Raw genomic sequence first — 13,210 nt, 5'->3', positions numbered from 1 at the left:
CACCCATTTCATTTCTTATTCGTGTTATTTGTATTCTCTCCCTCTTTTCCTTTGTTAAATTTGCCAGTGGTTTGTCAATTTTATTGATCTTTTCAAAAATAAAATTGTAGTTCTTTACATATTCTGGACAGTAAGCTCTCATCAGAAATATAGTCCCCTGTACATTGTCTCCTCACTTTGTTGCCCTTTGTTGCTCATGATTTTGGTGTCATATCTAAGAATCCATTGTTAAAAACTAGGTCCCACACTGGAAAGAGGTAATTGCAGGGGGAACTGGGAAGAGAGCTGTGACGCCTTGAGGAACTGCAGTCAGTGTCATGAAACAAAATGTGCATGAACTGCTGTATGGAAAATGAATTTGCTTTGTAAACTTTCACCCAAACCACAATAATTAAAAAAACAATAAAACTCCTCAGTCCCAAAGCATTACCCCTATGTTTTTTTTCTAAGAGTTTTATGGTCTTAGTTCTCATATTAAGCCCTTGATCCATTCTTAGTTTTTGTGTAGGGTATGAGGTATGTGTCTAGGTCAATTCTTCTGTTATGGAAACCCAACTGTCTTAGTGCCACGTATTAAACAGGCCTTCCACATTGGATGGACTCAACACCCTTGCTGAGAAACAACTGTCCACAGGTGTACAAGTTGACTGATTGCTAGACTTTCAAATAATTCCTTTGGTCTATGTGCCTCCTAATTTTAATATTTTGAAGTACAGATATTAATCAGTTTTAATACATAAAAGTACGCCAAAACTATTCTCTCTACTTTTTTCCAATAAAAAGAGATCCCAAGTCACGTTTTGTTGAGTGTGCATTTCCCCCAGAGCAGGGTGTCTCCAAGGAGACTGCTGGGCAAGCCATACGGCTCTTCTGTGTGAGGAGCTTATTAAAAAAATGATCTATAAGAGGATTAGATGATGACAGCAAAAGCTAGAGGACTCAAAAACAAGGTGATGCCTTCAGAACCAAACAAACCACTGCCATTGGGTCAATTCCAACTCAAAGTATGCTGCAAAGACAGAGAACTGCCCCATAGGGTTTCCAAGCCTGTAAATCTTTATGGAAGCAGACTGCCTCGTCATTCTCCCACTGGCATAGCTGGTGGGTGTGAACTACTGACCTTTTGGTTAGCACCCAATGCTTTTAAGCACCATGCCATCAGAGTTCCTCGATGCCTTTGTAGCCCTAAAAAACCTCACTGAAATTCCTTTTAGAGAAGTAACTTCTGTATTACAAATCTGAATCTCTCAAACCCCTAATTCTACTTTCCGCTACTGAAGCTGTTGGTTTTATAATAAAGTATTGACAATGTGAAGTTTCCTAGGAACAGAATTGTCACATTATAGAATAGTTTATACCAGTTTAGTGGGAGGTCACAGCTATGGGAGAAAATCATTATCTAATTGGTTAATGTTACATATTTTTCTTAGAGAATAGCTTGTAGATAGCCACCACTTATTTCCTCTTAGAACAGATGAGAATGTGTAAGCTTAACACATTCAAGGGCTCCAGATACACACAGAGCCTTAATCACCCATCTATTGGAATTGGATCACGTGAGCACACGTTTGTCATGCAGAGGAAAGAAACAGCCGAGGCCTGGTGAATGGGGATGGGTTGTTTCTTATCATTAAAGGAACAATGTATTTAAATAATGTCAACACAAATAAACTGTGAGACGTAATAAATCATTGCTTTTTCCTTAATCACAATCCATGCAGCACCTGCTTCTCTTACAAGATAAAAAGGAAATAATAATAATTTTATGTCTCTCTGTATCACGACGTTTGTGTTATTTGCCTCTCAGTTGGCTGCGACCCGTGGTGACCCCATGTACAGTAAAACGAAAGAGTGCCTGGTCCCGCACCATCTGCGTCATGATCACTGGGGTGCTCGAGTGCCTCCCTGTGGCCCCCGTGTACTTCAGTGCCTTCCAACCCAGGAAGCTTGTCTTCCATCATTATGTCAGACAATATTGTATGGTGACCCGCAGGGTTTTCACTGACTCATCTGAGGAAGCAGATCACCAGGCCTCTCTTTCTAGTCTGTCTTAGTCTGGAAGCTCTGCTGAAACCTATGCACCATGGGTGACCCTGATGGTATCTGAAACACCAGTGGCATAGCTTCCAGCATCCTAGCAATATGCAAGCCACCACAGTCTGACAAACTGACAGATGTTTCGTGACTATACTATATAATTAGCTTCAAAACAGTGTCAAGTTTCTCTCAGGAGAAAATAAACTCTAATTGAGAAAGCTGCTTTGGAAACTTGGATCTACAACATAGATTCCAGTGGCTAATAAGCAGTACAAAAAGAGGCCTGGTAGAACAGTGGTTAGATGCTCAGCTGCTACCTGGAAGACGTCGTAATACAGAGAGACATAAAATTATTATTATTTTTATTATAGACCCTACACTGTGCTGGAAAAAAGACCTGGTGATCCACTTCCATAAAGACTCCAAACCAAAAAATCCAAACTCACTGCAGTTGAGTCAAACCCAACTCACAGCGACCCCTCCTTGGGTTTCCGAGGCAGTATCACTACTGAAGTAGATCGCCCAACCTTCCTTCCGAGGAGTGGCTGGTGGGTTTGAACCACCAGCCTTCTGGTTAGCAGTCAAATGCCTTAGGCACTAGGTCAACAGAGTTCTTCCAAAAGAAAACCTACTAGCAAACCGTAGGACAGTTCTACTCTGTCCTAGAGGGTCTTTATGAGTTGTAATTGACTCAACAGCACATAACAATGACAATGAGCAATACAAAATTCAACAGAATTATAAAAAGATGATGGTGAGAAATTGTTTTGTTTCCTTTGATGTCATCTTCTGGAAAGCTTTCTCTTCACTTCCATAATATGTAGTGATCTCTTGTTGGAGGCAGAATTTCCTACTTGCTCAGTGGCTTCTAAACCCACGCAGGAAACAAAGGATTAACACTTAACTTTAAAGATTCACCAACTGGCTTACCTGATTATATTGCTTAAAAACAATAGCCTTGAGGGAGTCCAGATACCGGCTCCTGAGGTCCATTTTCACAATATGATGGTGTTTGCTAGCAATCATCAGTGCCTTGAAATGAAAATTAGCAAGATTATTAGGATGACTGGCTCCATGTTTGTAATACTTGTCAAAGTAAAGTGTAGGGTCTATAATCAGGGAATAGTTTTCACGGAAGAGTGGAAAAGAAATCCAGAAATATATAATCTCATAGCTTGTCACTCCATTTAAATGATCAAGAAAGTGGCTAACGGCACTAACGTTGCCACAACTGTAAAATCTTCTGTATCATTTAAAAAGAAGTGATCTTGTTTATAATAAATCAAATTCAGATTTAGGAGTATACAGTGAATGCTCATAACGTTATGGTTTTAGAAAACCACTCATCTGACAGTACAATGACACTGCCATTCAAAAATGCAAAATGCATGCTATAGTTCAAATACTGAAGGAAAACATGCACATGAAATGCAATTTATAAACAGTAACACCAGGAGGTCTGGAGTTTTTACAACAATTAACCATACGAAATCAAAAGAACAGCACCTGCCCGAGGATAAAATTCAGAAGGCAGGAAGGGCTAGGAAAGAAGGACCAACAGAAATGACACACACAGGGAGGATGTGGGAAGAGAGCTGTATGTTGTGAGGACTGCAATCAATGTCCTGAAATGTGCATCAACTATTGAATGAAAAACCAATTTGTTCAGTAAACTTACACCCAAATCACAATAAAAATTTATAAATAAATACACAGATCATTTATGAAAGTTCTCTATGACCCAGGGAGACAAGCAGAAGACTGAAACAGAACTAATGGAATAACACATTTACCTAGAACTCAAGAATAGTCTGCATTAAGATACACAACAGAAATGAACCTTAGCCTCTGAGGTAGTGTTTAAACTGGCTGTGGCAGGGTGGAGTCCCCACTGTGAGAGGATGAACACCCACTGTGTATCATAGAGAAAGAGGCAGAGTGAAATGTTAACAAAAGGGAAGAAGAAGCAAACAGCAGACATCTTGCTTCCATTTCAAAAAACCAAGGAACTGACATGACGAGAAAGCACGTGTGCTGGGATCCTGTGGCTCACTGGGTTCCCAACACAGGAGTGATCGGGACTCTTCTAGCACCCGAATGGTGTGGTCAGGCCAGTGGAGCTGCTTACCTACCGCTGGCTCAAGTGGCACAGCTGGAACCCACCTGGGTGCCATTTGGGCTGCTGTAAATGCTCATTGAGAGGGAAGCTGCAGGAGTCACCAGACCCATTCAGGGAAGGCTTCCTTTGCAGAAAGATCCAGGAAGCCAGTGACACCAAGGATAGACCAATACAGAGAGCAGCCTTCAAACAGAAGATCCCCAGGTCCTGTTAAAGGAGCTTCCTTGGGAACAGAATGTGGGGAGTGGCTACAAATGACGCCTGTTAGGAAAGAGCAGGAAGGTGTAGTCACAGATGACCACGTGGGAAGGTGACCACATGCTGAGGGAAAAAAGCAAACTACGGGAGGGTATGTGATAAAGCTATTTCCAAAAGAAAACTATAAAACTGCCAACAGTAGTTATCTGGGGAAAATGGAATTGTATTCAGGGATATGAAGAGCTCAGACTTTCCTTTTCAGAGACTTCTGGATTGGTTGAATTTTTTTTTGCATTAAGTATGCATTACTTCTAGATTAAATGATAAAAACAAAAAAGAGAGCCAAATCAGTTTCTTAGCCATGCTCTCACTTGACAACAACAGCCCTTTCTGTTCCTTTATTTTAGATGATCAAGAATTACATGTGGTATTCCCTGTGAGATGCCTACTGAGCAGTTCAAACCTATACAGCCCTTTGTAGTGAGGATAACATAGTATGATACGTTCCAATAATTTGTTCCATACCTGACCCAAAAGGGGCACATTGCTCTTCAGCCTGGAGACAGATACAAACACATAGGGAGTCTGGGGGTAATACACCACATAGGTAGCTTTGTACTGGTTTGGCTTTGTGTGATGTGTTCCCCAGGCAATTCGAATCCATACTGCATTCTCCTCTGCGGCTCTGAAGCTGACTGTCACCTTAATAAGAAAGAGGGAAGTTTCCTAATTAAAATCTTATTGTGGCACCAAGGACAGGTGTTTTCTAGGGGTGCAAAATGTCACTGTAATCTCACACACAGGTTGAGATCTGTCAGTCTTTTCTCCTATTGTTTCTTACAGTGTTTAGAGAACTTTTGGGAAAATATTTCATCTTTGTTTTGCAAACATGTATGCCTTGCAAAGTCTTCTGGAAGGAAAAAAAAAATTAAAAGCCACAATCATGGTATGTTATCAAAATGTTTCCTTAATTTCCTGGGCTTGTCCTGAAAAGCTGTGTTCCTGTAAGAGTTTATGAAGTACAGATATATCTATGTAAAAGGGAATATACTCATGAACATGTATTAGGTTGGCAGACGATAGGTGTACATATGCATTTGTATGTGCTGTGAAAATATCCATATAAACAGTACAGTGGGCAAAGTTATGATAACTTCTCAGCTACAGTCAACCACTCTGATGGAGCGAGTTATTGGACCTGTGGGCTTGGGACCATGGTCACAAGGGAAATCAAGCTTAATTGGCATAACACACTACACAAAAACATTGTTCTACATCCTACTCTGGTGAGTAGCGACTAGGGTCTTGAAAGCTTGCAAGCGGCCAACTAGATGTTAACAATTGGTCACTCCTCATCTGCAACAAAGAAGAATGAAGAAAAACAAAGACACCTGGAAACAATCAATTCTAGGGACTAGTGGACCATGCAAACCTCAGCCTACATGACCATAAGACCAGAAGAACTAGATGGTGCCCGGTTACCACTGTCAATCATCGAGAAAGGGATCAGTGCAGGAGATCTTGGATAGCGTGGGAGAACAATGTGCAATAAAACTCAAAAAACAAAACAAAACAAAAAAAACCCTCAAAATCATTGAAAAAACCCCCCCAAAAAACCAGGCTTATTGGTCTGATAGAGCCTGAGGAAACCTCCGAGACCATGGCCCCTAGTTAGTCTTTAGGCCTGGAATTGAACTCACTCCTGTGGCTTCCAGCCAAACAACAGACACGCATACAGGGTGAACATGTACACCAGGTGGATACACTCCTTAGAACAATCAATCATGGGAGAAGAGAAGGGCAGTATTTTCCCAGGGAGATAGCTCAGGGGACATGAATGCATAGGAAAGAAAGACACAGGGAAGAGGTAGCTACAAGGAGGAAGTGGGAAGAGAGCTGTTACACTGTGGCGAGTATAGTCAATGTCATGAAACAAAACGTGTATGAATTGCTGCATGGAAAATGAATTTGCTCTGTAAACTTCCACTCAAATCATAATAAAAATTTTAAAAAAGAGTTTATAAAGTAAGACAGGCTTGTATATAAGATTCCTATTTTATAATGAAACCAGAAAGCTGGCGGTTCACACCCACCAGCCATTCCTCGGAAGGAAGGTTGGGCAATCCTACTTCCGTAGTGATAATGCCTCGGAAACCCAAGGAGGGGTCGCTATGAGTCGGGGCCGACTCAACGGCACATAACAACAACAACAATTTTATAATGAAGCCCTTTTGGCACCTAGGCAGAACTAGTGTGCATTAAAAAATTTAATAGTAAGATTTCTATGTAGTCATGGGCTTAAAATAGACCAATCCTAATGCTCTTATGTACTTAGTGCAGATGCTAAAAACTCAATATGGTGAAGATCTTGTGTTGTTTTGTAACCTGGTAAGATAATTCTGGGTTCATCTGGAAAACCAATCAGGGCATTTTCAGTAAAGAAGAGTAACTGAGGGCAGGGTCAGTGTTGACCTGCCTTAACAGGCACTAAAATATTGGGAAAAGGAATGGGGAATTTGCAAAGACTGCGCATAATTGAGGATCTCTGGTGGCACAATGGTTAAAGCACTTGGCTGCTAAACAAAGGTCGGCAGTTCAAACCCACCAGCTACTCTGCAGGAGAAAGATGAGGCAATCTGTTTCCATAAAGATTTACGGCTCTGGAAACCATAAGGGTCCTTTAGGCTCACTACGAGTTGGAATCGACTTGTCAGTGGGTTTGTTTTCTGGCTGGTGCCTGAGTGATTCCTCAGTATTTGCTGGGGCTGTGGGCAGCATGACGGTCAGAGTCCTATTCTCAGGCTGGGGAGGAAGACTGGCAGGTAAAGCAGGAGTTGCCAAGAACATTGTGTGGAAAGCAGTGAGACAAGAGCACAAAGCTGAGGCCACAGTTCAGAGGCCAAGGAGGGCACTCTGAGGGAATACTATGTAAATGGATATCAGCGGGGCGGAGGTTGTTCCAAGGAGAGGGAACAGCCTAAAGATCAGGAGTGGGTCAGTGGGTCACGAAGGCATGGAAAGAGCAGACCAGGGAGGAGGATAGACTCTAGAAGCCAAGGCATCTGAGGGTGCACACATGACAAACCAGCCGAGAAAGCAAAATTGGTCAACAGTGTTCGGACAATGTGGCAGCCCTCTGAGAAAGAATTCAAAAACTATCCCTAATTCCCTCCCTCCCTTCCACCGAGGTAGAAGCTTACCCTTGTTACAGGAGGGCTGAGTGTGGAACCATGTAGATGCTCCAGAGAAGGGCAGGGTTAGCCATGGAGAAAATAATGGAAGAGTTAGGATGGGCAGAAGGCAACCAGGAGAGGGTAAAGATGCAGGAATAAGGGGTTATTGACTACTAGTTGTCTGATGTGTGGCCTTGTTGAGAATAAGCAATGAATGTTGAGTATCTTTTCTGCCTAGCGTCAGAGTTGATTCCAACCCACAGTGCCCCTAGAGGACAGAGTAGAACTGCCCCGTAGGGTTTCCAAGGCTCTCAATCTTTACAGAGGCAGACTACCTCATTTTTCTCCTGTGGAGCAACTGGTGGGTTCAAACCACTGACCTTTCAGTTAGCAGCTAAGCACTTATCAACTGTGCACCAGGGCTGCTTAAATTAAAAGAATAACAAGGAAGTAACAAATCTGAAGTGTTCAGGTACCATGAAAATGAAGTTACTGGTAATTCTAATGAATTTTATTCTTACGTTTTTTAATGCTCTCCGAAGAATTTTCATGAATGAACTTTTGAACTGTTCTATATCAAAAAGGTCAATGTCTTCCCCTGTCAAAGTGAAAAGAAAAATCAAGAGCTCTGCATCTTTAATAAATGTACTTGCAAAGAACCCTGAAGCTAAGTATTCTGTGTAATCTCAAGAGTAATAATGGTCAAATTCACAAATGCTATTAGTACCTATGATACCAAATATATTTCTCATTTTTTTCATAAACAGTAATAGTCACCTTACTTTGAAAGAAAAAAGATGTAAGAGGAACACATTGTTATTTATTTTTAAACTGCCAAAATGTCAAATACAAACATTCTGTTTAAAATGGAAAATATTACCTGATCCTTTACTCATCTTAAAAACATCCCAAAGTTTCTGGTGCCGATGGATCTGGTTATCTGAAAGGAGGAGGAACAGCTTAACACTTGATATTATAGCAAAGAACTCTGAAGTGATGTGAAGCAATTTCAATATATGAAACCAAGTGTAGTTCACAAGTTAGATGATGTTATTGTGTGCTATCAAACGGATTCTGACTCATAGCAACCCTATAGGACAGAGTAGAACTGCCTCACAGTGTTTTCTAGGCTGTCTTTTCATGGGAGCAGACTCTCAGGTCTTTCTTCTATAGAACTGTTAGATGGGTTCAAACCCCTGACCTTTTGGTTAGCAGTTCTGTGCTTACCCAAATCGAGTTAGATTTTTTTTTCTTCAAAATACAAACTTCATATGGATTAAATTTACTTCAAATAATAGGAAACTTAGGGGCAGTGAGTTTATGTTAATGGGGAAGAACAACACAGAAAAGGAGGTGAAGAATGGCTACACAAGTTGAAGAATGTCTTCAACGTCACTGAATTGTCTGGGTACAAATTGTTGAACTGGTGTATATTCTGCTGTGTATATTCTCAACAATAAAAAAATAAATAATAAGAAAAGTGAAAGCAGACATAACAAATCATGAAGAATTACTTAATGCAACCAAACTAGATAATACAGTAGCATTTATTTTCATGTAAGGCCGTTTGTTCAACTTCCACACAGTATCCACACATTCCAAAGAATGCCATATTCATCCAGCATGACAGCCAATGTTGTGGTCCACATGACTCTTTTCCCAGATCCCTGAACATTCCTCAGCATGTAGCACACTGCCTTGAACATGGCGGGCATCCAGCAAACATGCTGAAATCAATGGAGACCTACTTTCCAGCTTAGTGTGAATGTGACTGAACTCGCCCTTGAAGATGCAGCCATCATCCTAAGGAATGCACTGTGTCCCCTCCAGCTGCCACCCTATTTCTCAAGCTCCTGGAGCGACTGTCTTCACTGTTTCTGGTTCCTCACTGCCCAGCCCCTTGTCAATCCACCCAACAATGTGGTCCACCACCTCATTAAAATGGTCTTTCCAAGGGCCCGATGTTCTCTCCATTGCCTTTTGCTGCCCTTATCCTTCTTCATCAGCAGCATTTCAGAATGTTCATTTGCTCTTTCACTGAACATATTTGTATTGGAGGCCTCCTATGTGCTGGCACTATCCTAGGGACTTGGGGAATATCCATGAAAGAAAGCAAAGATCTCCATTCTTAGGGAGTTTATATTTTACCAGGGGCAGAAGATAACTAACCATAGACATCATACACACAAAAGTCTGATGTTTGGGAGAAGTGGCAAGTACAATGGAAAAAAGAGAAAGAGTGAGGTCAGGGGCAGGTTGCAGTGCAAAATAGTGTGGTCTCACTATGGACTCCTGGACTCGCCTCTATTTCCCTCCTTTGTAGCATTTATTATAATCTGCAGGGATGCATTTGTATAACTGACTAATTTGTCTCCTTGATTAGACAGGGCCTCTAAGGGAGTATGCTCAGCAGTGCCTGGCATCCTACCTGGCACAGGACAGGTGCCTGATAAAAATGTCCGTGAATGCATGAGAATTGCTAGACGTGTGGATCCAATTTTGTAGACTACCACTGCTGCCGAGTCAGATCTGACTCACAGCGACCCCTCCTTGGGTGTCCGAGCCAGTATCACTATGGAAGTGGATTGCCCAACCTTCCTTCTGGACCAGATGTGAACAAATCATGGAAAGCCAGACAAACTAAATCAAAGGCATATTCTCTAAATACATTCAGCTACAGTGATAGAGCTGGGATATGAAACCAAGTCTCCTTGATTCTAGAATCTGAGCCCTTATATATTTCACACCAAATTCCTTTTCTGATGAAACAGATTGCTAAGGGCAAAATTCAAATCATTGGAACTTACAAATAATGTCTAAAAGGGCCACGTCATCCAGACTTGTACACTTCTCCTGAAAGAGAGGATAAATTATTTAGTGAATGTGATCAATTTGATCCTTAATACTTTACTATCTCTTCCTTGCCCTATCTCTAGCCTACCTTTTCCTATTAGTCAACCACAGGCACTCAGCTGTTCCCCCACAGTCCACTCCTCGTTCATCACCTATAACTTGTTGTTTTGTGTTTTAAACAGCTTTACTGAGGTATAATTTGTATACAGTGAACTGCACATATTTAAAGGGCACAGTCTGAAGTTCTGACATCACTATAATCAAGACAGTGAACACACACACTAGCTCCCCAAATGTCCTGTATCCAATTTCTTATCCCTGCGCCCACCCATGTCCCACCCTAGGGTTCTGAGGCAATTGCTCAGCTGCAATCTGTCACTACAGACTAGCTTACATTTTCTAGTGTTTCATAGGAATGTTATAGGCACGTACTCTTTATTTACTTATTTTGGAGGGGCCTGGCTTCTTTTACTCAGTAGAATTATTTTAACATTCATCCGTGTTTTGGCAGCTATCAACAGTCCAATCCTTTTTATTGCTGAGTAGTACTACAGTGTATGCATACATCACAATTTGTTGATCCATTTACCTTTTGATGGACATTTGGGTTGTTTCCAGTTTGGGGGTATTATGAATAATGTTGCTAAGAACATTTGTGTGAACACGATTTCATTTCTTTTCAGTAAATACCTAGGAGTAGAAAGGCTAAATCACATGGTAGGTGTACGCCTAACTTTTAAACAAACTGCAAACTGATTTCCAAAGTGGCTGTACCACTTGACAGTCACACCAGAGAACAGGAAAGTTCTACTTCCTCCACATTTTAGTGACCACCTGATGTGGTCAGTCTTTTAAATTGTAGTCATTGTAATAAGTGTGTTGGGTATCTTATGGTGATTTTATTTTGCATTTTCCTAATATCTAATGGAAGGTTGGGCAATCCTACTTCCCTAGTGATACTGCCTCGGAAACCCAAGGAGGGGTTGCTATGAGTCGGGGCCGACTTGACGGCATACAACAACAACAACAACAACGTCTAATGATTTTGAGGAGGAGCCTTGGTGGTGCAATGGTTAAGTGCTTTGCTACAAACTGAAAGGTTGGTGGTTTGAACCCACCCAGCAGATCCATAAGAGAAAGATGGCAATCTGCTCCTATAAACTTTATAGCCTAGAAAACCCAGTGGAGTAGTTTTACTATGTCACACGGGGCTATTACCAGTTGAATACACTCAATGGCCCCTAACAACAGCAATAATTTTGAGCATATTTTCATATGCCTATTTGCCATCCTTAAGTCCATGTAAATATTTAGATATAAAATATATTCTAAATTATACGTCTTTAAATGTACAAATAATTAGATACAAATATATAGATGATTATAAATTAAAATATTGTTTACCTATATCTCCTTATTTTTTATTATTCCCTCAGTATAAACTTACAGAAATAGAACTGCCGAGTTAAAAAAATATATACATTTAAAAGGGAATAAGGAAGAGTCTATAGGAATTGTTTGACTATACTTGTAACTTTTCTGAAAGTTCGAAATGATTTTAAAACAAAAAGCAAAGAAATAGACAAATACATGTGAAAGAAAAAAAAATGTCTTTCCTCAAACCTTTGCCAAAATATCTGAATATTATTACCTCTTCGCCTTTGATAATCTGATAGATGAAAAAGTATGGCTTATTATTTCAACTTGTATTATGCATTTTGTTTCCTCCGTGGTAGATACTTCTTTTTCTCTTCTTGCTATTTCAGGATTCTCTGTAAAAGGCAATTGCTGTTGTGTTGAGTGGATTCCAACTCATAGTGACCCTATAGGACAGAGGAGAACTGCCCCATAGGGTTTCCAAGGCTGTAATCTTTTCTTCTTCTCTAGAGTAGAATATAGGAGCTCTGGTGGTGTAGTGCCTAAGGCATTTGACTGCTAACCAGAAGGCTGGCAGTTCAAACCCACGAGGCACTCCTTGGAAGGAAGGTTGGGCAATCTACTTCCATAGAGATACCCCCTCAGAAACCCAAGGAGGGGTCGTTATGAGTCGGATCTGACTCCACAGCATTGAGTGAGACTAGAATATAGCTCTCATCGTTTGACAGTTTAATAGCTGCCTTAAATCCCTGTTGGGGAAGAAAGAAAAAGAACAAAGGAGAAGCATGTTATTACCTCACAGAGCAGAACCAAGTCCTGAATAAGAGGTTCCTTTCTCTGCCGGAAATTTACGGTCTGCAGCTGACTTTCAGACAGAACATCCCATGTCCTCAGGATTGTCATCATTTCAGTCATTGGGATCTTCAAGAAGATTCTCTTGATAAACTCGGCAACTGTCTCATCCATCTCTGTGGCACTTTAACAAAACAAAAACAGTACAACAAAGTATTAACCAAATACAGCAGCTGCATTATGAATTTTCCAGCATATCTTTAGCCAGGATTTTGATTTGTGGGTCAGATACGAAAATGGTTACCTTTTCTTCAGCCATTCTGCAAACAGTATTTCAACATGAGGATTTATTTTCTCCTTAAGCTGTATATACATGTTTTAGAGTTTTTCAAAATGAGCACTCTTTCTTTTCTTGGCTAGAACATTTTGATCATTTGATGACAATGATATGTAAACCATTCATTCAGTGATTCATGTCACAAATTACCAGGCTCCTACGTGTGCCAGACACTTTTCTAAGCACTGGGGATAGATACGGCCATGGGCAAGACAGACAAACCCTCTGCCAGTATGGAGTGTCCACCTAGTGGGGAGAGAGACAATAGGGAAATGATAAAATAGGTTAAAAGTGGCAAGTATTGTGGGAAAAAAATGGAGTAGA

At 40.8% G+C, this 13,210-nt stretch overlaps 1 protein-coding gene across 1 annotated transcript in view; it reads right to left on the bottom strand.

Moving 5' to 3' along the window:
* Positions 1-12,723, bottom strand: part of CENPN (centromere protein N) — a 22,048-nt gene extending 9,325 nt beyond the window's left edge. The window contains exons 1-6 of the mRNA XM_007939115.1: positions 12,553-12,723; positions 10,335-10,380; positions 8,408-8,467; positions 8,049-8,125; positions 4,880-5,056; positions 2,968-3,069 (exon numbers count right to left, since the gene is read on the bottom strand). Coding sequence (XP_007937306.1) covers positions 2,968-3,069; positions 4,880-5,056; positions 8,049-8,125; positions 8,408-8,467; positions 10,335-10,380; positions 12,553-12,723 — 633 coding nt within the window. The remainder of the gene's footprint in view (positions 1-2,967; positions 3,070-4,879; positions 5,057-8,048; positions 8,126-8,407; positions 8,468-10,334; positions 10,381-12,552) is intronic.
* Between the last annotated feature and the right edge of the window lie 487 nt (positions 12,724-13,210).

This window comes from Orycteropus afer, unplaced genomic scaffold (genome assembly GCF_000298275.1).
Source record: "Orycteropus afer afer isolate SDZICR_OR568_19922 unplaced genomic scaffold, OryAfe1.0 scaffold00057, whole genome shotgun sequence".
Lineage (NCBI taxonomy): Eukaryota > Metazoa > Chordata > Mammalia > Tubulidentata > Orycteropodidae > Orycteropus > Orycteropus afer.
The sequence above is the reverse complement of the archived record's forward strand: the minus strand, read 5'-3'. Positions and strand labels throughout refer to the sequence as shown.